The 27,223-nt window shown below is 35.7% G+C and overlaps 1 protein-coding gene across 2 annotated transcripts in view; it reads right to left on the reverse strand.

The window, feature by feature from the left end:
• NAV3 (neuron navigator 3) overlaps positions 1-27,223 on the reverse strand; it is a 356,416-nt gene that overhangs the window by 11,943 nt on the left and 317,250 nt on the right. The window contains exons 26-36 of one of the 2 annotated variants that reach the window (XM_035002084.1): positions 26,640-26,660; positions 25,783-25,955; positions 24,008-24,161; positions 22,413-22,587; positions 17,584-17,687; positions 15,521-15,616; positions 15,094-15,262; positions 13,568-13,803; positions 2,722-2,876; positions 1,609-1,680; positions 819-1,015 (exon numbers count right to left, since the gene is read on the reverse strand). In XM_035002084.1, the coding sequence (XP_034857975.1) occupies positions 819-1,015; positions 1,609-1,680; positions 2,722-2,876; positions 13,568-13,803; positions 15,094-15,262; positions 15,521-15,616; positions 17,584-17,687; positions 22,413-22,587; positions 24,008-24,161; positions 25,783-25,955; positions 26,640-26,660 (1,552 nt within the window). The remainder of the gene's footprint in view (positions 1-818; positions 1,016-1,608; positions 1,681-2,721; positions 2,877-13,567; positions 13,804-15,093; positions 15,263-15,520; positions 15,617-17,583; positions 17,688-22,412; positions 22,588-24,007; positions 24,162-25,782; positions 25,956-26,639; positions 26,661-27,223) is intronic. The other variant, XM_035002085.1, reaches the window with a different exon arrangement.

Consider the following 27,223-nt stretch of genomic DNA (forward strand, 5'->3'; position numbering starts at 1 on the left):
CCAGCTTGATTACTATCAAAGTATGTTTTAGTGAAGACTCAATGTCCTGAACTCTCCTTCATTTTACCCTAAAATCTTAATCTTGAACATAACATATTGGAGTTAAGAGAAACCTTAAAGGTCATAATCCAGTCAACCTGCCCCATTTTATAGATGATGAAACTGTGCTGAAGTAAATTGCCAAATATAAAATATGTTATTATTTGCAGAGTGGGACTCAGCCTTGGTCTTCTGATCTCAATTGTAAAGTTCTTCTTTTTCATTTACCTTGTATCTTTGGTGAGTACATCTTTATAATCCATCACAATGGGAAAGAGACTTCTATACATGCAATTTAAGAAGGATTAGAAAAATAAACATCTTTATGCCAACTAAAGAGAAGTAATTCAGTTTTGCTTTAATGAAAAGTATGAAACACCTCAGTTATCCATAAAACACCTAAATTATTTCTAACTAAAATCTTCTCTCATGACTATATTTGATGTGAGCCACTGGCTAAAATTTGTTTTTAGCATAAAAAGGGACTTTAAACAGATATAATTTATTTCAAATGGTTATCTGATTTTTAAATATGTGTCTATATTAAACTCATGTGATTTCAGTCAAATCTCAGTAAACCATAATTGTCAGGCAAAATGAATCTAATCAGACATGTAAAGCCTAGAAGAAGGCAGACTTTCAGAAGAAAAAAGAAATTAAATCTTTGGGAGCCTGAAAAAAAATGAACTTTACTTGTTATTTTCTACCATCCAATCTGGTCATTGTTACCACATAGTCTTAGGTCCTGGAAAATGGCACAGTGCAGTTTTGGAACTCACCAATGGTAACATCAGAAGAACTGTGTGTTTCCAAAAAACTGTTGAGATGATGCCATGTCTTAGGAATCCAATCTATAATTTTGACTAAGTCATTATTGCGTATGTTCCTTTCAATCTCTATCTCTATCAGTTTCCTTCGAAGATATCTGCCTAAAAAGCCTTTCACTGGTTCTGTGTGGTTCGCGCATAGCACCCACCTACAAAAAGACAAAACAAAACAAAACCAGAAATCTTTAAATAAATTAAGTTTTAAGTCCACAGTATTCTCTTTCCAATATAAATGAAGAATATTGCCATGTCAATTGGTGGCTCCTTTTAATGATCAAAGGGGTTAGGAGATCTATTAGCATTCGAGGTATACAAAATAACTAACTTTTCTTTTTAAGCTAAAGCGAAGCTCATGTGCGTCAGAAATGAGTGGGAGTCTACATGCTGAGTACTCTTCTGTAGGAGAATCACAAATCCTGAAATAGGAACTCTCTTCACATTCCTCACACTTTGAAGAAAAGTGCTCTACTTTAGCTGGTGACATAGTGAACAGGACAAACATTTCTTTCCTTTCCTTTCTTTTTTCTTTTCTTTTTTTTTTTTAAAGAAATACTTCTGATTACAGGTTGAGGATTACAAAATGTCTGCTTGAGAAAGAGTGTTAGAAGAAGTGAGAATTATTTTCACAGCACAGGTCACTACTGGCAGGATCTGTCAATGTACAAATGGAAAAACACTAACCAAAAGCAAACTGAAAGAGACAATACAAACAAACAAAACAAAACATTCAATTTATCTTTACCTGAAATTGTGATGCAGCTCTAGATTTGGTGATGAAGAAACTCCCTGATTCATTGTTCCAATAATATATGGACTGGAAAATAAAATAAAATATGTAGATGTGCTGAAGGTAATAGAGATTGGTCTATTAAAATTGCCTTAAAAACAATGTAGGTAAATATGGATTATTCCATTTTAACATTAGGCTTTAAAAGGGTAATTTTGTAATGTTAGGTTGAAAAATGACAAAGATCATTGAGCTGGAAATTTGGATTTGGGGCTCTAATTTCAGCTCTAGCATCCTAGGAGAATCATTTTACCTTTCTAGGCCTGAGTTTACTCATCTATAAAATAAAAAGGCTAGACAGAATAATCACAGGATTATCTAATCTCATTCTAACATCTTATTGATCGTATGATTATAATCAAATTCATTAATTTTTCCTTTTCTTATTTCATAGATATTTTAAAGTTTCTTAATGATATGAGAAAATTTGTAGTTTTGTTTCAATGCTGATTTTATGATGATCTACTTTTAACATTTAAAAAAATCTCTAGCAGAGATTAATTGGGATATTGTACCATTAAAACTAATATTTAGGTTACTCTTATAGGTCCTTCCTTTAGAGGCCATACTATAGTGAATCTTTAGTGAGTTTTCAGATTTTTTTATACCCTACTTCAAGCTTTACTTTCATTGTAAATAGTTAAAAATTAGACTAATTAATGGAGATATATCTGAATGCATTACATTTATCTTTATAGGAAGGGTGAATTTAAACTTTGATATGCAGTAAAAATGAAACCAGAGCTCTAGAGCTTCATTTCAATTCTTAATTTCCTTGATCCAAACATTCTGTCATTGACATTGGTTTCCCAGACCTTCTGCATATCTGTAGAAGCTAACACCATCAAGTAAATCATGTTTCATTAAGTTACCTGGAACACAGTTGTTGAATGAATAAATAGATGTTTCAAGAAATGCACAGGGATTTTTTTGGAAATATGTTATAATATTAATGAAAGCTTCTCAAATTAATGGCATCCACCATTGGTTTTAAAAGGTATAAAGACATAAGAAACAAATTTGATCATTTTTTCATATTTCATCACTCAAAATATTTCATAAGCATACCATTTGTTGTATTTACAGTTGAGAAAACCATTGAAGATATCACTCAAAGAGCCCACATGATGAAGATTATCAAGAATTATTACAACAGGAAGTTCTACACCATTATTATCAGCACTGCACTGTTCAGCCAGGTTAGCTAGATACTGTTGCAACTCCTTGAAAAAAATAAAGAAAACAAATACATCAATGATAAATTTATACCAATGGCAAGCAATTCATAGTTTAGGAATAGCACACTTTGCCATCCAGTATCTTTGATTAAAACACATAGGTCATTCCAATGATATAAAACAAAGCAAAAAATATAATGCCGAGAGGATATATTTTTTAAAGAAAAGAGCAAAGAGAAAAACCAGTACAGAACAGCTGCAGCAAATATAAAATTGTGAAAACAAAAGCATGTTTCTCAGTTGTTGTCTCCCCTTAAAAAAAAAAAAAGAGAGTGGGGGGAGCGAGTTCTGGATATGAGCTCTCATAATAAATCACAAATATTGAGACTTCATTCTTGCTTTTAGTATTACAATGATAAAAGTGGATTTTAGCAAACCTTATGAGAAGTCCAAAATGGCACACCTAAGTTTCCACTAATACTTTAAATGTTTTAATTCCAATTCATTTCAATAGGGTGCATGAAACCACAGCCCCAGGACTTGGACAGAAGTATGGTTATTATTTATAATCTGTATGCAACTTCTGTGATTTTAAACAAATATAAAATTTGTTATATTTCCCTGGGTCACTTGACATTAGCATTTAGCATTTCTTGAGCCTCTTGGTTTTTTTCTACAGGTATTATTCCTTTCTAATAGCTTTTAATCTAAATATGATAACCAGTTCACTGATTGACTGCTCTCACAGATGGGTAGGCCAGACACATAATTAGGTTTCTTAAAATTATCCTAATCAGTAAGAGCATTTCCATAATATTTGCATATTTACAATGACATTTTCAATTTGTAAATCTTGCTCAGGGTTAAAAAACAATTCCATGATTCCAATTTCTGGCAGCCAGGTGAATATATGAACCACTCACCCTAGAGGCCTCCTCCTCTGTCTGTAATACTACTTTTAGAACTAAAGGCAGAAAAGGATCAGGCCAGGGTTTTGAGGTATTTAGTAATATATTCATTTAAGTTTAAATATAAAATTTATTAGAAAACTAATGCACTGTATATCTTACATCGAGCCAATCACATTGAATAAATATAGCCTACATCAGAGAATACAGAAAAATAGGTTTAAAATAATGAATAGTCTGGAGAATTTCATTTATCTTAAAAGACAAAAATGGAATTTATATCAATAATCTACCCATATTAAGGGCGCCTGGGTGGCTCAGTCGTTAAGCGTCTGCCTTCGGCTCAGGTCATGATCCCAGAATCCTGGGATCAAGCCCCGCATCGGGCTCCCTGCTCGGCGGGAAGCCTGCTTCTCCCTCTCCCGCCGCCCCCTGCTTGTGTTCCTGCTCTCACTGTCTCTATCAAATAAATAAATAAAATCTTAAAAAAAAAAAATCTACCCATATTAAGTCATTCACTCATTTATAAAACGTTGACTGCCTATCTTCTACGTTCAATGCTCTAGACAATCCCTGAGGTGTACAAAAATAATGGATCATTGTTCAAGTTAGTAAGTTTAACATTAATTATGAACTGAATCAAGTACTTTTCTGGGCATAGGGGTTAAAAAGTCTTCCCTTGTAGGCTTTAAGATGGTCACATTAAGTACTAAAATTTAAATATGATAAATCATTTGAATACAATGTCATAGTACATTAGGAGCTATGAGAGGTCAGGGAGGAGATTTTGCCTAGGTGGTAGATATCAAGGAAAGCTTGAAAGGAAAGAAAAGGAAACGCTGGAGCTTGGGAGGGTGATAGGTACATACATAACTAACAAATGTACAAAATGCAATGTAAAATATCCCATGAGAGAGGTTAAAAGAGAGACGTGGTCTGTAGGAAGGAGGAGGATTACTTCGAACTGGGGGATCCTGGTGGACTTATAGCGAGGTGGAATTTGAGATGAATTCGAATAATGAGTAGAATTCCAAATGATAATTATGCAGTTATTTATCCTTTCAAAACACCTTAGCAAGCACTTATTATGTTTCAGGTACTCTTGGCACTAAGGATTCAGAGATTATTTCTCCATTCCAGGAATTTAGAGTTGATAAGGAGAGGTCAAGAAGTAAATCACAAAAACAGTGTGGTAAGTGAAATGCACAAAACACAATAGGGAAACTTAAGAGAGGCACCTCATCCGGACGTGTTGTTCAGAGAACAGGGTACTTGGGGACAAACTATCGAAGTACAAATAATAAAGAGTGGAAGCTGGAAGGTATGAGTGTGTGATGTGTTTGGGGAAATAATAAGTGCTCTGTTGTTACAAAAGAAATTGTTCATGGTAGTGGTGGTTGCAATGAAAAAGAAAATAGACTTTGAATCCATGCAGAAAAATTTGGATCTTTCTATATAAACAAATGTGAACCATTGACTTGTTTTGTTTTGTTTTTTTCAGTAGGGAAAGAGCAATTTATTTATCAAAGGAAACATAAATATGAAGGAAATAATGATTAATTAGAAATGGAAAAAGCATTCAAGAAGCTTATTGCCCAGGATAGTGGGTTACATGAGTGTGTGTGTGTGTGTGTGTGTGTGTGTGTATAAAAAACAAACTGTAATTCACAGTAAAAAAACAATGTATCTGGGTTGCCTGGATGGCTCAGTGGGTTAAGTGTCTGCCTTCAGCTTATCCCAGGGTCCTGGGATCGAGTCCCACATCAGGCTCCTTGCTCAGCGGGGAGCCTGCTTCTCCCTCTCCCTCTGCCCCTCTGGCGCTCTCTCTCTCTCCCTCTCTGACAAATAAATAAAATCTTTAAAAAAATAATGTATCAAAAAAGCATACACCAAAGATTTTGTTCAGAGTGTGTAAACCTTACTTGTACTACTGGGAAAGACTTTCTGGTGGTAGTATTATTTGCTATTAACTTTTTATTTTTAGGATTAGGTAATGTTTTGATGCTTAAAAATGGAAGAAGAGCTTTCCAAATAGAGGGAAAAGAATAATCAAAGGCATAAATACAAAAAATGTGGTAGGAAAGAAACTGGTAGTATATCTTTTGTGAATATAAATGTGAAGTAAGTTGGAAAGAAGAGTTTGCAACCTGGAATGATTTGAAAGGTTACTGGACTTTTCCTGTTGGCAACAAATACTGAATGTTATGTCCGGGGTTCTGCGTAATATAGTCAAAATCATGATTTCAAAGTGTGGTAAGTATATTGTAGAGGAGGAAGAGAAACAGTCAAGAGAGTAACAAAACTGTTGAAGCCAAGGAACACTATGGGACTCAACAGGGATGGTAGAGGTGTGGGGAGATTTTGACTTAGTACGGAAAGCAATGGAAAAACGTTGTAGGATTTAATGCAGTCAGACTTAAATAATGAAAAGATACTCTATTTTCCATGAGGGGAAGGGATAAATCAGAAAGAGAGAGAAGGAAGGTTTAACAGATGTTGTGAATCAAGCAGTTAGAAACCAGTTGTCATCCAAGTGAGAGAGAGTGTTAATTTCGGTGGGAGGGTGGCAGTAGCAGAGATGGATGGAAGAAGATGGATTTGGTATCTTTTCAGAGTTGAAACTGGGTTTTCTAAACATGTGTACTTAGTATGCTAATAGAGACATATGTGTATGCTAAGGGAAAGGCCTACTATTCAGGAGAGTGGGCATGGCTTACAGTGTCCAATTGGAGTCAATATAAATTGAAACCAGGGGAGTCACCCAGGTGAGAACAGAAGTGGGAGATAACAGAATGTTGGGTCATATTTTCATTTACCAGTAGGTGAAGGAAAAACAGTCAGTGGATGAGACTGAGAAGGAGGTTGCTGGAGGGTAAGAAGGAAACAGAGAATGATAATCATGAAAATTAGAGGAATTTCTAGAAAGGGAAGGTTACCTATAGTGATTTTCTATACATAAGCAATAAAAGAGAGAGAGAGACAAAGAAGCAAAGGGCATTGAATTTGGCAATTAAGACATCACTGAGTGATTTTGGAAAAGTAGGGCCATTTGATTCTATGATGATTCTCTCTCATCTTGAGAAGGGTAGTAGACCTCTTTGGGAATCTTATGAAAGCTATGGACCAGTTGCAAGTGGACATAGGCATACACAACTAATTTTGGCATACAACTTAAGAGTTTTTCTCAGACCCCTTTGAAATCACTTTATAATCCCCATTGTCGCTTAATTGGGGTTAAATCTTAGATTGAAGTACTGAGGCATTAGCATCAAAAGTTTCATGTCCAAGATCTAATTAGGCAAAAGAAAACAGGTACATCTACCAGATGGACACTGATAATAAGATGAATCCCATACTCTGAAAAGATAAAGAGAACTCGGCAGTTCTATAAAAGCTGTTGATCATTGCCTTCTCTGGTTTTGAGTCTAGACACAACAAAAATGAATCTGCCAAGAGCGGTTTTCTGATCTTTTCCTACCTAACATTCCAAGTGTTTTCAGCTGGCCACATATTATTTACTAAATCCATCTCCAGCCTTCTGGGCCCGCTATATCAAATGTCACAAAGTGTGATTGTGTATGTTTACTGCTCTCTCTCGATCAAAATATTCCAGCCGGCAACTTGAGGGAGGGCTTGCAGAGCAGGAAGAGGGACAGAATGTAAAATGCAGAGGTACCAAACACATGAAAAGATTTTTTTTTCATTTGATGGTTTTATTGTTCATTTTTTTTTTTTTTTTTTGAATCAGTATGTGCTTTTTGGCTTTGTCTCTTTGGTGCTACCTATGGCCTAGCATAATGCACGTCCACCATTACACGGCTTCCTTTTCCAGGGACGGGATTTATCATTTCATGCCTCGCTCCCACTTTAGTAAATCTACACTGCGAGCATCTGTCCCTCAGACAATCTCAACTAGTCATCCCTATTCCTTTAGACCATTCTCACTTACCTCCCCCTCACCCCACGCCGCACATAAAAGCGAAGGAAAGCAAAGCAAAGCAAACAAACAAAAACCACTGTGGGTTCTCTGACAGTTTGGCAAGAAGTGGCTAAATTCTCTAGCAACTACTGTATCCAGCATCATTGACAGTTCATTCATATCTTACAAACAGAAAGAAACAATAAACATTTGTTAGTTGTATTTTGTGTTTTCGTGGTGCCGAACGCCGCGTGATTTGTCCAGGAATCTTTCCTATTACTTCTTCCTAGCATCATTAATTCTGTTCCAACACTCTTGGCAATGCTTTGTTTTTCATTATTTTTGTAATAACAAACATTAAGCTGACCTGTTAATGACACAAGTGATTTTATTCAGGAAAAGAAGAAAATAAGAGCATTGGAAATGTTTGGTCACAATCTTTTTTTTAAAGATTTGTATAATATTATTGATTAAGAACATCTCCAAACACTAAACAGTTTTTTAACTGAAATAAAAAGAACCTAAATATAACAGTAGATTTGGGGGTGAGGCAAATTTTATAAGTGTAAGTAATTTTACAAGTGTAAGTAATTTTATAAGTGCAAATTTTGTTAGTGTAAATTAACCAATTGTTTTATTATACCATGTTAAACTACATCCTAATGAAGCCCAAATTATTCTACTTGATTCAAAACTTCATTTTAAGTGATTCCCAACTTTGTCAAAATGACATGGTTTCCTGTAACAAATCTATTCTTCTCCTTTTACCAACCACGTGTTTTGGTTTTTTTTTTTTGTTTTTTTTTCATAAAGAAGTCACTTCTAAAGTCATACCAACATTGGGGGAAATCCAAAGAACACACTGACGATGGCTAAGGGACATAATCCTTTCATCATTCTGGCTGAGAAGAAAAAGAATGGTGGTAAAAACGCTTTTTTTTTTCTTTTTTTTAGGGGCAGAGGGAGTAGACTCCTTGCTGAGCAGGGAGCCCGATGTGGGACTCGATCCTGAGACTCCAGGATCATGACCTGAGCTGAAGGCAGTCGCTTAACCAACTGAGCCACCCAGGTGCCCAAAATGCTTTTTAAATAACATTCTGAGGAGACCTAGAATTCACAGGAGGCATTAAACTTGTAGGCTGAAGCAAACAAACGACTATGCTCTTGGTACTTCTGCTTAGAGAATAGTTGAATATTTGGCCTCAGATTACATGTCTCTATTTCACTGAAATGAGAATGGGTGGTTCAACAAAAATTTGAATGGTGCTGAGTTCCAAAGAATATGTGGAATTCATGTGCTGTATTTATTTAAATTTAAGAGATCCCAGCATGTTTTATGTACATCACTGTTCTCCTTGAAAACGACATATAAGACAGTTTTGAACAAAGTTTGGGGGGTGGTATCTGCATGGGTCTGTATTTGTGAAAGAAATCTTTATTGAAAGCCATTATACATTAATTATATATATGTCTCTCTCCCCCTCACCCTCTCTCTCTCTCTCTCTCTCTCACACACACACACACACACACACACACACACACACAGGCTTAGCTCTTACCATGCCCCTACTACTTTTCCAATATTACAGTTGGGAAAACTAAGGCAAAGGTAATTCAGCAGTTTGCCTTAGATCCCACAGTTGGTCAGTGATAGGGACTTAATAAACTACTCCTTAAGAACATTTTTTATTGAGAAATAATTGACATACATCACTGCATAAATTTAAGGTGAATAGCATGATGATTTGATTTACACATATTGTGAAATGATTACCACAATAGGTTCAGCTAACATCCATCTTCTCATATAGACCCAATAAAAAAAGAAAAGAAAAAAGGACATTTTCTTGTGATGGGAACTCTTAGAATTTACTCCCTTAACAACATTTCTATACGTCATACAGCAGTGTTAGTTATGGTCATCATATTATATATTATATCCCAAGACTTATTTATCCTGTAACTGGAAGTTAATACCTTTTCACCATTTTCTTACAATTCCTGTCCCCCCTATCCTCTGCCTCAGGTAATTTTTTTTTTTTTGAGATTCCATATATAAGTGAGATCATACAGTATTTGTCTTTCTCTGACTTATATCACTTAGCATAATGCTTTCAAAGTCTATCCATTTTGTAGCAAATGGTAAGATTTCCTCATTTATGGCTGGATAATATTCCATTGTGTGTATACATATACATATATATGTATATGTATATGTGTATATATACCCCAATTTCTTTATCCATTCATCCATCCAGGGACACTTAAGTTGTTTCCATGTCTTAGCTATTGTAAATAATGCTTCTATGAACATGTGTGGTGGGGGTGGTGCAAACATTTTTTTGAGTTAGTGTTTTCATTTCCTTTGGATGCATTCACATAAGTGGAAATGCTGGATCATATGGCAGTACTATTTTTAATTTTTTGAGGATCCTTCATACTTTTTTCCATAGTGACTATATCCATTAGCAATCCCACCAACAGTGTACAAGGGTCCCCTTTTCTCTACATCCATACCAGCATTTGTTATCTCCTGTCTTTTTGATGATGGCCTTTCTAACAGGCATGAGGTGATATCTCATTGTGGTTTTAATTTGCATTTCCCTAATGACTAGTGATGTTGAGCATCTTCTCATGTGTCTGTTGACCTTTTATATATCTTCTTTGGAGAATGTCTATTCAGGTCCCTTGTCCATTTTTTAATTGGGTCGTATCTTTTCTTGCTATTGAGTGGTATGAGTTTTTCCTATATTTTTGACATTAACTCCTTCACAGATATATATATATGGTTTATAAATATTTTCTCCTATTCTATAGGTTGTCTTTTCACTTTGTTGATGGTTTCTTTTGCTGTGCAGAAGTTTTTAGTTTGATGTATTCCCACTTGTTTATTTTTTATATTGTTGTTTGTACTTTAGGTGTCATATCCAAAAAATCATTACCAAGACCCATGTCAAGGAGCTTTATTTCTATGTTTTCTTCTTGGAGTTTCATGGTTTCAGGTCTTACATTTAAGTCTTTAATCCACTGCAAGTTAATTTTTTGAGTAATGTAAATATGTGTACAGTTTTATTCTTTTGCATGTGAATATCCAATTATCCCAGCATCATTTATTGAAGAGAATCCATTGAGTATTCTTGGCTCCCTTGTCCAATATTAGTTGATGGTACAGGCTTGGGTTTATTACCAGGCTTTTGATTCTGTTTCATTGTGCCTGCCAATTCTACGTGTCTGTTGTCATGCCAATACCATACTATTCTGATGACTATATCTTTATAGTATAGTTGAAATTAGGAAGTGTGATGTCTCCTGCTTTGTTCATCTTTCTCAGGATTTCTTTGGCTATTCAGAGTCTTCTGTGGTTCCATATATATTTTATGAGTGTTTTTTTTTTCTTTTACTTCAATAAGAAATGCCATTGGAATCTTGACAGGGATTGCATTGAATCTATATATAGCTTTTGGTAGTATTGACATTTTAATAATATTAATTCTTCCAACCCATGGACATGAGATGCCTACCCATTTATTTGTGTCTTCTTCAATTTCTTTCATCAATGTATTGTAGTTCTCAGTGTAGAGATTATCTCTTTAAATTTATTTCTAAGTATTTTATTGTTTTTGATACTATTATAAATGAGATCAACTTCTTTATTTCTTTTTCAGAAAATCCATTGTTAGTGTATAGAAACACAACAGATTCCTGTATGTTAATTTTATATCCTGAAACTTTACTAAATTTGTTAATTAGATCTAAGAGTTTTTTGGTAGAGTCTTTAAGATTTTCTATATATAAAATGATGTCATCTGCATATAGAGACAATTTTACTTCTTCCTTTCCAATTCTGATACCTTTTCTTCTCCCCCTCCCACTCCCCCCTCCTTTTTCTCCTTCTCTTCTTCCTTCATCTTCTTCGCCTCATTGTTCTAGCTAGGACTTCCAGTACTATGTTGAATAGAAGTGATGAGAGTCAGCATCTTTGTCCTGTTCCTGATCTTAAAGGAAAAGCTACCAACCTTTTACCACTGACTATGATGTTAGCTGTGGGCTTGTCATATATGGCCTTTGTTAAGATGTGTTCCATCTATACCTAATTTGTCTTAGTTTTTATCATGAATGATGTACTTCATAAATGCTGTCTCTGCATCTATTGAGATGACCATATGATTTGTTTTCATTCTATTAATATGCCGTATCACATTGATTGATTTCTGTATGTTGAACTATCTTTGTATCCTAGGGATACATCCCACCTTATCATGGTGAATGATCCTTTTAATATGCTGCTGAATTTGATTTGCTGTATTTTTATTGAAAACTTTTACATCTATACTCATTGGGGATATTGCCTATAGTTTTCTTTTCTAGTGGTATCATTTTCTAGTTGTGATATTAGGATGATGCTGGCCTCATGAGTTTTGGAGTGTCCCCTCATCTTCAAATTTTTGGAAGAGTTTGAGAAGGATTGGTGTTAATTCTTCTTTAAATGTTTGACAAAATTCACCAGTGAAGCTATCTGGTCCTGAGCTTTTCTTCTTTGGGAAATTTTTGGTTACTGATTCAATCTCCTTACTAGTAATTGGTCTATTCTGATTTTCTATTTCTTCCTGATTCAGTCATGGTAAGTTGTATGTTTCTAAAAGCTTTTCCATTTCTCTTAGGTTGTTCCGTTTCTTTGGAGTATTGTTGTTCATAACATTAAGAAATGTTTTGTTCACTAAAATGTATGTCTAGTTTATTTCAAGAATCCAATCCGAATTTTGTAACTTGCATTTATTTCTGAAAATGTGTAGGCCTGAAGTTTCTGAGACACTGGGTCAGTTTAGATCATCTAACCAGGTTATCTTCGGAAAAATAATATGAACCAGTGTCATATGGATTCCATCAAGATATTGCCCATAAGTTTCCTTTTTAAAAAAAAAAAAGATTTTAAAGATTTTATTTATTTGACAGAGAGAGAGAGAAGGAGCACAAGGAGGCAGAGCGACAGGCAGAGGAACAGGGAGAAGCAGGCTCCCCACTGAGCAGGGAGCCTGATGAGGGGCTCCATCCCAGGACCCTGGGATCAGGACCTGAGCTGAAGGCAGCCACTTAACCGACTGAACCACTCAGGTGCCCCCAGATGCAGTTTCCTAAGAGAAGCTTAGGTTGAATTGATTGAGAATGTAATGAGTACTTATAGGCAAAAATATTCCAGTGTTAGGAATATGTTAGGCATTAACTATTTTCTTTTTAGGGTTCTTTGTTTTACTCATAATATATGAAAGTACTGGCTAGGTTTTATAGACCCCTGATGCCTAATTAATAGCTGACAGTGTTTAAGCTGATTATTATGGTACATTAGACCTTAGTTGATGGCAAAATGAAATATGGTTCAATTTCCTAAGATTCCTAAGCAGAAATCCTATAGAAATAAAATGTAAGCAAATTGCTACTCCCAGAACTTCTCCCTAGACAATTCTAATCATACCCACATCCCCATTGCTGTAACACCCCAGTTAATTCCCACGTATTTATTAAGACCCAGGTCAAGTATTGACTTTTTATAAAGCTCTAATTCTTCCAGGAAGAGTTCTATTTTCCCTTCTTGCTTCTACAGAGCTCTGCATGGATCTTTTTCTACTCCAACACTTCCCAAATGGTTGTCTAAGAGAACTGAGACAACAGAGACTGTCATTTTCTTCTGTATATTCCCAGTGCTTGTGAAGTAACTGATAACTGAACATTAGTGAATAAGTAGTCTTGCTTAAATTCATGAAACAGAGTTGAGCCATCCACCAGATTTTAGTTTTAGTCAAAGAGATGGTATGTTTCCATGTTCAGAATGGGTTTCACGTAATCTTATAGCTTAATTGATTAAAACCCTTATGGATAAATAGCAACAATTCTCTGAGGAATTTGTGACTTACCTTACTTGACTTGTGGTCCACATTAAAAGTGGCAATTGCATCCTCTGTTTTTTTCCTCCCAGATTTGGTTATTACATATTCGGCAAGTTTATTTGCTAAATAGGTCTTTCCAGTACCACTAGGTCCTGAGAGTATAATTCTGTGATGCTCCATCAACAAGTTAAAGTACCTTTGGGTAATTGGTTTAGGAATCAGTGTATCAAAAACAAAACTGTCCAAACTGTTTTCTTCTACCCCTGAAGGAAGAAACAAAAGGAACAGCATGCCTTATTGTTCTGCAGAAGCTGGAATTTAAAATATAGCGTTAACTGACAACAGAGTTTTATTAGTCATAGGAATGTAGGCCTGGTAAAATGCTTTCCTTGATATTTCTATCTCACAACCACGTGTTGACATTTTAAGACAAAAAGCATTAGTAATAAGGCAGAGTGAGCAACCAAATGAAAGTAAGCCTGTTTCCTCTTGGTTCAGGCTTCCCTCCACTGTCTACTTCAGGTTTCCCACTTATGTTTCCAGAGAGAAATGGAAGAATTACATTAAATTCTATTATAGTATCTTCCTTCTCTTTGAACGTGGTGGTTTTGTTAAAAATAAATGTATATATTAAAATGTATGTGTGTTCTTCCCTTTTTCTTCCTATTTTCTCCTTCTCTTCATTCTCTTCTCATCTCTCATTACAAACCCCAGCTGTACAACCACTTAAGCTCTTGAAGAATATGAATTGTGATATTTGGCAAGGAATTAAGAAGCAAAGCAACAGTATCTCCTTTTACTAACCCAAGCACCTTAATCACAAAATCAAATGTTGGCAAACTCCTCTAGTAATCCAGTTTTTATAGATGTGCTCTGACTCTTTAACGTATATGAAGAAAGAATTATGGAGACAAGTATACTTTAGATATTCCATTTGCCTATAATTAATCACATCATCCAAAGCAAACAGAATTTCTTAGCCCCAATTCTTAACATCTATTCTCTATCCCCAGTGGGTATTTATTGGGTACACATATTTTAAAATCAAAGATACAGTGATGAATATATTACTTTGGGATAGGCAAGGAATTCTTTGAGTCCTCCCTAAACGAAAGATGATAATGGAATAAATCTAGGAATTTGAAATTCCCTAAATCACATTCCTTTTCTTGAGTCTTAGAGAATCTTCAAAACTACATTCCAAGTTTCACATCCCAGAAGTCAAAGAATCTCATTTACTTGAATTTTAATGTTTTTATTATGATTTTAGTGTTTTAAAATAAATATGTCCCATTTCATACTAAAACTATCAATGTAGTTAACATTTTTTTCATAACATATTTTCAAATATGAAAATCTGAAGTGAAACTAGAAAGAAAGAGAGGAAGGAAGGAAGAAAGGAAAGGAAAGGAAAGGAAAGGAGGAAGGAAGGAAGGAAGAAAAAGAAAGAAAGAAAGACAAAGAAAGGAAGAAAGAAAAAGAAAGCAAGAAAGAAAAAGAAAATGTTGGTTAAAAAAATACAGTTGTGTTTTTCTTTTCATTTTTGTTTTTACCTTTCAGGTTCACAGTAATGATGTTATTATCTCCAACAAGGTATCCACAAGGCAGCAGTTCAGGCACTTCTAGGCTATGGGATCTAATTAAATCTCCTATACAGTAGCTAGCAATGCAGTCAGAGCTCAGACCAAGGCTAGTGGATGTATCAATTCGGAACACATATTCCTAAAATGATACATACAAAAAGGAAGTCACAACAGAGATTCAACTCATCTACAACAAATACAAAACTCATGGGCATATGAAGCTAGCCATCAAGAATTTTGGAATGGGTAATAAAAGAATTATTAATATCACACAGCATAAAGAGAGAAAGCTTGAAATAGGAGCAAGGAAAAGCAGATATGTCTACATTATTAAAGCTAAGGAAAGCTTCTAAAATAAAACATATTCAAAAATATCAGGATATCTTACACAATTTACCTTAAAGAGACGTCTAATTACACCATCTAAGACATCCCACTTGGTTTTTCCACTAACGCCAATGGATCCTATCAAATATGCCTGAGACTTCTGATCCTAAATAAGAATAAAATAAAACATGATAAAACCCAATTGTATGTCTTGTTTTATCACTACATTTTCTACGAAAATATATTAATATACTCATAATTAAGACTAAAATGTTTATTAAGCCTGTGGGTTTTATTATAACAGACACATATGGTATATTATATAAAATAAAACATATCCCAACAAACTAAACAAATAAATTAAGTAACATCAACAGCAACAACAAGAAAGAAAGAGATGAGATGAAGTGGAATGGTATGGAAAACTGACTTGTGACCTGTTTGGTCACAATCCTGATTCTGGTTGCCAACTGCATTCATCCTTAAGAGGTGTTAGAATAATAACTGAGTCACATATTAGGAGATATGGATTCTACAACACAGACTCTCTATCACCTAATTTTAAAAAATGTGACTTTAGGTAAGACACTTAGCCACCTCAGAGCCTCGATTTTTTCCTCTGTAACATTCACCTCTATAAGGGTAAATGATTATTTTCATCATTTAGATATAATCCAAGTTAGAAGCCAATACTTTTTCTAGAAAAAGTTAAGAAATTCACAGCAAACCATTGTGGGTTTTTTTAGTACTCTTATGGACTGAATATTCATGTCTCCCCAAAATCATATGTTAGAGCCATAACCCTCAATGTGTTGATTTTTGGAAATGGAGCCTTTAGGAGGAAATCTGATTAGGTCAGTAGAATGGGGCTCTCATGATGGGATTAGTGACTCATAAGCAGGGGAAGGGAGAGAGACATTCATCTCTCTCTCCCTCTCCAAGTACACACACTTTGGAAAGGACATGTGAAGACATATCAAGAAGGTGGCTATCTGTAATACAATGAGAGACTCCTCACTAGGAACCAAATAGGCCAGCACCTTGATCTTGGGCTTGACAATGGTGATAAAATACATTTTTGATGTTTGAGCCACTCAATCTATGGTATTTTGTTATGGCTGCCCAAGAAGACGAAGACAACTACTTTGGATATTCAAAAGCATTGCTTTTGAAGAATTATTTAAAAAAAAGAAAACTTGTTTTCCACTATTCTTGTAACCCAGTCAAAATGAATGCTAATACCATGCTTTGTAAGTAGCTGCTTTTAAATTAGAAATGGTTTAAGCTTCACTGAGACTATTACAGTCTTTTGCATGAAGACCCACTTGGGAAAATCAGGCATAAATCTGCTGCTCAAGCAGAAAGTTTATGGCACTGGAATTCTTCGAATATTTGCTCAGTGTAAAAATTCACAAGTGCCATCTTACTTTCCAAACTTCACTACTTCAACTGTTTTAAAATTCCAAAGGAGTTTTTGTTTTTCTGTTTGGTAGGAAAAAAATTCAGAGACTTACAAATTTGTATTCTTGGCCACTCAACTACAAATTCAGCTTGAAATAATATTTTTAGTTTTAAAAAAGGACTTGAGTCATGATTTGATAGCATTTGGTTCAAGTTAAAATATTTTCCTCATCAGCTTAGACTTTGCTTAAAAATGATACATACAAGTAGCATCAATGGAATTGTCATACTAAGTTCAGTAAATATATTTTCCCAGCATCTAGAATATTCACATAGCTTATAGTCTCCTCCTATATTGACAGCTCGGTAACATGTTACTACACATCATAAATATCACCTGTATTTTACAGGTGACACCAAAAGAATGTTAGACAAGATGCTGATGTCAAAGAAAGCAATGTTTCCTTTTTGAAGTTATAGAAATGAGAATGACAACCAATATTGTCACCAGTGAATGAACGTGATGTACCGAAACACATTTCTACTTATATGATGGTGCCATTTTTTTTTTTTGAGTCCCTAACTTTCACGTTTTTATAACATATTAGGCCAATGCCAAGACACACACTGCTGATAGTATATCTACCAGGACAAATATTCAAATTTAAAATACATTTGATTCATGGTCATGCTCATGCTTTAGTAATAAAGAATTCAAGATTAAGAACATACCTTTGCTCGGCCATAGCCCTTGCTTATGGAGACGATAATTTTCACACTGCGGCCATCTTTGTGTCCAGTTGCATCACTAGCACCAGCATCGTCTAGCAAAATATCTACCAAATTTTCAAAGAAATAAACACACATGCACACATGTGCACGCGCACGCGCACACACATACACACACACGCACACCCACAATAGAGTCACATTAGCTTGGAATTGTTTATTTTCATTGTTTTCTTCCTCATAGTTTTCAGTGGGAATATTTGGCCTTTCTGTTTCCCATTCTAGCCTAACTCGTTTGAAAAATCTCAGCTTTCAAGAAGATGAATTAGTGTGGTTGGACTGAAGGTTCAATCTAAGAATTTATTTCTGCCTCCAAAGATCTTCACCCACAGGCTGGGCCATTGCCTTCAGATGAGGAAATAAGGGGTTTGTTTTTCTATTAGACCCAGGTCTGAGGAATACCTGAGTAATATTCAGTTACCATTGTAACGGTGACAAACAGAAAAGCAATTTGATTTTTCTATCCAACCTAAAATATCCAAGCTCAATACCCATGTAATTTACGAATGCTAAGGTGCTGAGATTGGCTGTCAAGTGAAATTATTTTCAAGCATTTGGCACATATCCAGCTATATTACTGCTTACCTTATGTCTATAACTGTTAGGTACTGTTATTGAATTTTAACCATAGCATTATACTTCCCTACAGAAGCACATTAATTATCACTCTCCTGTACCCTTTATGCTTATAGTTTTAAAACCAAAATAGTATTTCTAGTAATCAGCTAAGACTTACAGAAGCATGATAAAGCTAGCTAACCTTCAAAGCATCAGCCTTTAAATGGAATTAAAGATTAATTTTCAAAATATATGAGATTAATGTCCAATTTGGATAATTATTAACATCAACTATCCCACATATATGTTTTCCTTTGACAATAATTTTATTATAGAGCCATGTTTAATATGAATATGGTGCTCTGTGGACAAAAGAAATTCAGTTACGTGCTAAAGAGCACATGTGTCTGGTCACAAGGGGCCTCAATTACTCTGACTGTAAATTTATAGAGATAAGGGCTATGAATGTAGTACCAGAGAAATGATAATTTAATCAAATAGCTTCTGAAAACAGAATGGTCCTATTATCTTAATAATTAAGAATATGCAATTTCACAAAGGAAGGAGTAAAAAAAAAAATGCCCTAGGACCCTAACAATCAAAAATCAACAGAATTTGAGGAATATGGATATTTTTTTGTTAGAAATTTTTAAATCATCAAAGATAATCTCCTTACTAGAAATTTAATTATTTTACCAGATTAATATGCTCACAATCTCTCACCTTGTTGCTTATCTTAGTCAAAAGTAAAACTCTTCGCTAAGTGTCATTTAATCCTCTTGCTCTTTTTCTTAGAAGTTTAGATTGGCTTACTGTTGGCTGCCTACATCTAAATTTCTGGTAGGCTGTGACCAAATTATCTCTTTAGTACTTTGCTCAATTAGTCATAAATGTGTACAAATATTCAAAAATAGTTATTAAACCTAAATGATACCAGGAACTGTGCTGGGCATTAGGAATGAATACCAAGGTGAGAAGCAAAATGAATTTCTTGCTCTTTTGGAGTATACATTCTCAACAGGGTAATTTCAGAATGTGTCAAGCTCAAGAAATAATGGGCATGCAGCAGTGAAACGGTAACCAAAGGGAGGCAGCTCTACATGGATAGGTCATCCTGGAAGGCTTCCTTGAGGAGGTGCTGTTTGGAGCTAAGACCAGCAAGAAAGACCTAGGAAAAGAGGTCCAGAAAACAAGAACAAATGCAAAAGCCTTGAAGAAAGAGCTAGGTGTGTTCAAGGCTCATACAAATGCTCTGGGTGGCAGGGGTGGGGAGATCAAGTTGGGGGGCGGGGGAGAGTAGTATGAAATGATGTTGAGGTGGACAAGGGCCAGATCATGAGCAGCCTAGTACTCCATAGCAAGGCATTTAATCTGATTTCTGATCTACTTCTCTGCTCAGGTTTGCTTTGGAACCTGTTATTCATTTCATGTTATGCTTACTTTTAAAAACTGTGCTTAAAATATGGAATTTCTTCTGACAGCGGTGAAGTAAATATTTACCAATAAATGAATGAATGTCTCTATTCGACTTCTTATATGTGGTTACTTAAAGCAAAATGAATATAGTACTGGAAAGGTCAGGCACTGGATTCGTACAGACCTGGGTTCAAATATTAGCTCTGCCTCCTACTAGTCCCATGATCTTGAACAAATTATTATCGTCTCCTTCCTCAATCTTGGTCTCCTCATCTGTAAATGGGGCTCAAACACCACCTACTTCATAGGGCTACATGCTCTTACAGCACTTTATCCTCAGTGTTTAATAAGGTCAGCTGTTCTAACCATTATTCCCTTTCTCTATGTGTTTATTGTGTCTCATTCTCTTCACAGTGAGGGGAGAAGCACATCATGACTCACTCTGTGTCTTCCCCTGTTCCCAATATATTGATAAGATGATCATCTGAAGAAACAACTCCAAGAAAAAAATGAAAAACAGTAAATTTGAGGTTTTCTGTGTATGTGTGTTTTTTCGGGTTTTTTTTTTTGGTTTTTTTTTTTGGTTTGTTTTTGTTTTTGTTTTTTACGGAAAATAAGTCATGGTCCTCTGTCAATATTTTGAAAGAAGAATAAAAAGATCTGCCATTCTAGTTACAATCAAGTGAAATTCTGACCAAAAAAAAAAGAAGACTTTTCAACTTGTCTTTACTGGATATATGGAATATGCAGTTATATTTCAGGAACCAAACATTTGTCAATTATCCACATGCCTGCCTACTTCTCACCTTTTTAAAAAAAATTAATCATGAACCCTAGAAAGTTTTTTTGCTAAAAAGCCCCAATGGAAAGGCACTTCTGATTTCTAATTTTGAACCCAGTAAACAAGAGTGAAGGCAGTGAAAACAGTATCCTACTCATGTAATTTAATATTTTGTTAGTTCAGATACAATTATCACTAATGAGAAATAATTAGGGAAATAAAATAATATTGAACTGCAAATAAATAATGAGTAATAAGAAGTACATTTTTGAAACCCCCCTCCAAAAATTTGCCCCAAATTCTGAATCACGGACATCAGTATTTTCAGTCTGATGAACACAGAAACTATACTTGATTTATTTATCTTTATCTTTATGAATTTTAGTCCTTCCTGGACATGAATTTTAGTTTCATTTTTATTTGGCTTCTATTTCTAAACTATCTTTAGTACTAACCATGCCTCCTTTAAACCTTATTATATTTCCATGAGATAAAATCATGTAACAAGCAGTGAAATCCTGCCATGACGCCATCCTGTGAGGTACAAGCCTATGACTTTCCTTAGGAGTCAACCCAGGACAAGAGAGTTACTGACTGCCTTTGGCTATGGACCCTGCTTCACTTCCCTATTAGGTTCATCACCAACAAGCCCCATCACTAACAAGCCAACATATAGGAATTGCTCAGAGCTCCCAGAATTTAAAGGTTTTGTTTTTTCTTTTTTAGCATCTTTTGAAGAATTTGGGTGATAACACCTTACAATTTACACATTCAAGTTACTATCGTAGTCCCATAGCTCTAATTTACTGTTTGATTTATTATAAGTTCATTTAATTATGACATCTCTCTGTTTCTTCTTGGCTACTAATACTCGTTTTACTTGATGCTTATTCTCAGAATTCATTTCCTTTCCCCAATACCTGCCAAATGTTACAGACAGTGTTTTCCTGAATTTCAGGGAGTTCCTACTTGTCTTTTAGTTCCCACTTGTCTTTTCTAAGAAGAAAGCCCAGTTATACATTTAAGCCATTCATTTTACATTATGAAGGGCAGATATAACAATAGAATTGTTAAAATTCTGACTTTCTAGAAGAGATGCAATTTATTAACAATTTAATCAGTAACAGCATGCTGGGTCTCTGTTTCTCCTCTTCATTTTCTTCTTCTCTATTTTAGTGTAATTTAAGGCAAGCCGGGAAGAACTATATAGTTGTATAATGGAATCTACAGTTACCCAGGAACATGTATATCATTGGTTTCCAAGCGTCATCTGGTGGCTATGCTTTGCAATTACCACAGATCTTCATGTAAATCTCTCCTAAACTAAATCTTCTATACATAAAATGATTCACTGCCATAGGAGCAGTTACACTTTATAACTGAAGAGTTTTATCACATTAAGACAACATTATGTCAGATGATTCTATTTGCAATGAAATAAAACTGTACCCCGGTCCCATCATTAGTACCCCTGAACACAACAGAATCCAGTGAGTTCTTTTCATTTGTTGGAAATTTAATAGAACTGTGCCCTGGGTGATGTAGTAGCATTATGTTCTCTCTGGGCAACATCATGCAAGATCATCTGGTCAAATTTACGGAGAGGTCCTGATACACTCGTAAATGGGCTTTGTACCCTTAAAATACTATAAAATTGCATGGGATTACTAGTATTATATTTATAAGTACTAATGATCACCACTGAGAACATTTCCTTATTGTGTTTGTAATCATTAAGAAAGTACTTCTCAAGCACAAGTAATTTTTTTAAATGACACGAAAACCATTGTCTCTTAAGTCTTTCACTCTTTCACAGAGAATGTTCTTTTAAAGTTATAACAAAGTAGAAGAAATTTTTAAAAGAAGAATGGGGCTATTTCCGAGAACTAAGAGGGCTAACATTTTTCCAAGGGTAAGGTGAGAACAGGGGTGGGTGACATTCCCCAAATTCCAGCCCCCCCCCCCCCACTAAGCCACAGGCATGATTTGATTCAGGCAGGTGTGTGCACAAAATTACCTGAGGTAACAGACTCTGTGATGTTCAGATTGTTTAGGGAAAGTCCTAACGACTGCCGTGAAGATGAGGAGGATGTGCTACTTGAGGATTCTGACGGTGGACGAGCAGGCTTAGCCGTGTTACCAGTTTCTGCCTTCAACCGGTCATTTTCTGCCTTCAGTATTTCTATTTCGTTCTGTTGTGAGGATGGGAAACATGAAAGAAAAAAAAAAATCCAGCTAGTTTGAGTGAGAAAAATGGTACCAACGCTTTTATCAGAGTTGATGATTTAGTTTATTAAATAAAGCATGTGGTGATATGTTAAGTAAACAAATATAAATTATGAAAACAGGATTTTCTCCACAGAAGGAAAGTTAACTTACTCTCATTCTTACATACGTATACTCATGTATTCACAAATATAGATGCACTAACCATTAGAATTTGTTTAGGTATTTTTTGAATATACCATATATTTGAGGAGTCTTCCAGGACTTGGTCCCATTTGAATCAAGAATAATAATATTTAAAGCATTCATAAAATTTCTCACCTTATTGTTTTAAAAGATTTTATTTATTTATTTGACAGAGAGAGAGAGAGCACAAACAGGGGAAGCGGCAGGCAGAGGGAGAAGCAGGCTCCCCACTGAGCAAGGAGCCGGATGCAGGACTCCATCCCAGGACCCTGAGAACATGACCTGAGCTGAAGGCAGATGCTTAACTGACTGAGCCACCCAGGCATCTCCCAAAATTTCTCATTTTAAACATACTGTTAAAATCTTACAGGTAAATAATGCCATTTGTAATACTCTGCACTCATGAAGAGTTGAAAACCAGAGTCAGAAACAATACAAATACGATGATTTAAAATTACTTCAAAACCCCAGCTAACATCTGAAAAAGTTTCTGTTCCTTCAAATTGAGGGCACTAGGCTCATAAAAACCACAAAGACCTTTTGGTGAATATTCATAGTAGCAGATAAATCTGCTCAGCAATGAGCTTTTCTTGTTTCAGTCCTCTGCGGTACCCAGGGATTACAGGTTTACAATAATAAAACGAAAATTCAGTCTGGGCACAGACTGGTTCTGAAATTAGCCTTCAGATACTTCCCCAAAATACAAAAGCTTTACTTTTACAGATGGCATTCTACATCACTTTTACTTTCATATTTAGAAAGCTTGTGTTAAATTTCTGTAGTTTCCTCATTACTTTTTTTTTCCTCAATAGAAAATAGGTAAAGGCAACTGAAAGTCAGATTTCAAAAGAAGGGAGAAAAGCCAACACAAAGATAAATCATGGGAAAGTGAAGACACAAGGTTTGTAGTAGTTTCTCGACAAGCTCAGCTCTCAAGTGAATCCAATCACTGGTATGAGTGTCTTGAATGGCCCTTGAGTGTGACTGGCCAGTCAGTACTCTCACTTCCAAGCCTGGCTTTGACAAAACTCTCCGTTCAGTGTTAGGAAATGAGGTGCAAATATTGAATAAACAGAGTGTGTTTCCACGGTCGGTTTAAAAGGTAGATTTGTTTTTATAATAACCAAGAGTGGCAACGAAATAGTATTTTTCATCTCTCCTCTTTGCTCCTTCCACTTTGGAAGGTGCGTCAGCACTGACCTGCATCCGATTCATAGCTTCCCGGATCTGGTCAAGATGATGAGCAGAGCTGAGGGCTTCCAGTCGAATATCTGTTAATTTTAATTCCTTTTCTCTGAGCTCACTCTTCAGCTGCAGAATTATCTCTGCCTCAGCCTCCGTGCATTCACAGATCCTGAAGAGGGAACCAAACACAAAATCAGTTGTCGGGAGGGAAGCCAGAGCATCAGGAAAACCAATGCTTCTTTTAAGGCTGAACTGCAATATTATCCAGCAGCTACAGAAATTCTTTGCTGCTGGCAAAACCTAAAGAGAAGGAAAAAGAGTTTTACAAACAGTAATACATTCACAGGTTCAAAACTGAAAACAGGAGCTGTCTTTTTCCTTTAATCCTTTCTTCCCATTTTTCTGAAGTTTAAAAACAATCCATTATTACTCAATACTAAGTAATCTTCAAAATACCCTTGTGGCTGATATTCATGGGGCTGCATAGCATTACACCATCTCATTCCGCCATTTTTCAAGGGACCTAAATCTCTATTTGCAACTTATGAAATATTCTTTTTTTTAAAAGCAGTTATGATGTTCTTAAAACACTGATTTCTTTTTTTTTGCAAAACTGTGCAAAGTATAACATTATTTGCCACAACACTGTCTTCAAGTTACCATGAAAATCCAATACAAATATTGTAGGAAATAAATCAGGGAGATTAGTTTTGGACATTTAAATAATGGATGAGTGTTATAGAATTCTCCTGTAGGCTCAGCTGATTTAGGAGATCAAAGCTAATGAAGCTAAATCACAGGTTTCAACCCATGCAAGAGGGCTAGTCGAGGGCTGCTTGAAGGTCATATACGTTACTTCCTTATTATTTTGTTATTGTTATTTTGTGGGCAGTTTTGCAGGAAATACAATGCAAGAACTTGCTTTTTATTAACTAGTACCTCTTCCATTTAAAATGTGAGGGCTATGTTGTTGGTTACAAAATGATAGTGCTAGGTTCCTCCTTCCTATATAAGTGGTGAAATTATCGGGGATACCCAAGTGTCTTAAATGGTCCTATTGTGGCTCTGTCCTACGTGACAGTTCTATACTAGTCATTGTCATGGGCATACAAGGAAATTTGATTTTAAATAGTATATAAAACAGAGAATCACCTCATCAGAGTACATGTTATACGTTCTCAAGGTTTCATTCATTCTTGTAACATCAAATGGTGAGCTACTATAAAAATGCTATGCTAAGTTATCTAGTGGAATTAAAGGCAAATGGATTACAGCTTGGTTTTAGGAAAACAAGCTGGACTTCAAAACCAGAGACAGAGGAGGTTTTTATCATTGAAATGCATGCGAGTGATTTTAGAAAGAGCAAAGGCAAATGCTGCTGAGGTTAGAACCAGGAACTTGGCAAGTTGCATGCATCACATGCCATTTTACCGGGATCTATGTTTGTAGATCACAGGGCCATTTTGCCGTTTCTTTGGTGGCCAGACAAGGGGTGACCTGCATTGAATGCACAGTGAGACAGAGACATGGACCAATGCCAGTGAAAAGAAGTGAGACTGATGACTCAGAAGAGTGGAGAGTGAGATCACAAGGCACTCAAATTCTAACATGTGAAATGGGAAGGAGAAACGAGGGCTGTCCATAGTTCCAGGGAAGACTGGAAAACGACCGGCACAGATGGTGTTGCCGCTGTGAAGGCACAACCCGACTGCGTTTACATCACAAACAGGGGCTTGGCCTGGAGGTGTTTTTTAAAAAGACTTCAGCATCCTGCAGAGGGAGTGACTTACGCTGAGGCCGACTGTGAGGGCTTCATGGATGTGGCCCCGCAGTCCCCCGCAGTATGGGGCACTTTCGGTGACGCTGGGAGGGATGAGTCAGTAAGCTCTTCGATGTCCGAATGTGAGGAAGGAGGCTTGGTGGACTTTTTCTTCCCAAAGGCTTGTTTGAATGAGCTTCTCAGCTGAAAAGAGGACAGAAATTACCTTTCGTGTCTATTTGCATTTGGGGAATTTGGCTTTGGGGCGTTAGTTTGCAGATGCCATCCTAGCCACTGCCTGGGGTCAGTATGTACAAGCAGAGTATTAACAGGTGCAGCACGGTATCTCTAGAAAAAAATGATACCGCGTTTTGTGTTTTGTTTTATTCTTATATTAATCCAGCGCAGCGCAAACACGGAAGGCTTTGAAATAGTGCAGGGTCAAGGGCATGGCTGTCAGAGCACTCATTTAAAACTAAGTACCTTGAAGGGATCTCCACTCCCAATGCTTCTCTCTTCAAGGCAATTTGTTTTAAATGGCCACTTTAGCGCTACAATCAAGTCATGTCCTGCTGACAGTATAAACTTAAAAAGCAAAATGAAATCAAATTCACCTAACACTTCATTAATTGTGATTTTCTATTCAAATTTTCAATTCCCGTACTATTCAAAACCAGAATTGGTATCCCCTACAGTTCTATTCAGAAAGTGGTTTTGACCTCTTCTCTTTAAAATTTGAGATTAAAATGAAAAGACACAAAGAAAAGACATACAAGGTAATCTGTTTTTAAAAGGTATAAAAAGCCTACTGCCAAAATGAATAGCATTCATGCCAAGGTAGGGTATTTTTTATAGATGCATGCCAAATTGTCCACGGTTTATATTCACCTCACTTCCTCTAGAGTTCACCTTGCAGAAACATGAAAGAGTGTGGAATTACAAATCAAGGGAATGAAGGCTGATCAGTATTTTAAAATATTACCTGTATAAACATTTTTTTAAAACAAAAGAGATATTTCTTTCATTATTTATAGTAGGCACTCCAGCAAAATCCTCTGATAGTTATGTTCTGGATTTCATCAGTAGTTGTACTTATTTAAAAAAACTACCTTTGGTTCATGGTATTAAAAGAAATCCTTTACTGCATGGTTTTTAAACATTTTGTTGTGATAGCATCTTCCCTTCAGTTTTTTTTGAGCAATTGCTTAATATCATTAAATTCTATATCTAGCAAATGTAAAGCACTGTTCTGTGAAAGTGCATCTCTGTATTTCTGCTATATTCTCTTAAAAAAAAAAAAAAAGAAAGAAAGCAGACCCTAATGTGGTTGATTTCTGAGGAGGTGAAGCTTTATTCACACTATGCCCTGTTGAAGTGAGAGGTGGGGAGGCTTTCAAGGTTTCTTCTGTCCTTTTTTTACAATTCATTTCTTCTCCTCTTCCTCCATGCCCACCCTCAGTATCACCACCACA

This window comes from Mirounga leonina, unplaced genomic scaffold (assembly GCF_011800145.1).
Source record: "Mirounga leonina isolate KUSES-001 unplaced genomic scaffold, KU_Mleo_1.0 Mir_126, whole genome shotgun sequence".
In the NCBI taxonomy this organism is placed as follows: Eukaryota; Metazoa; Chordata; class Mammalia; order Carnivora; family Phocidae; genus Mirounga; species Mirounga leonina.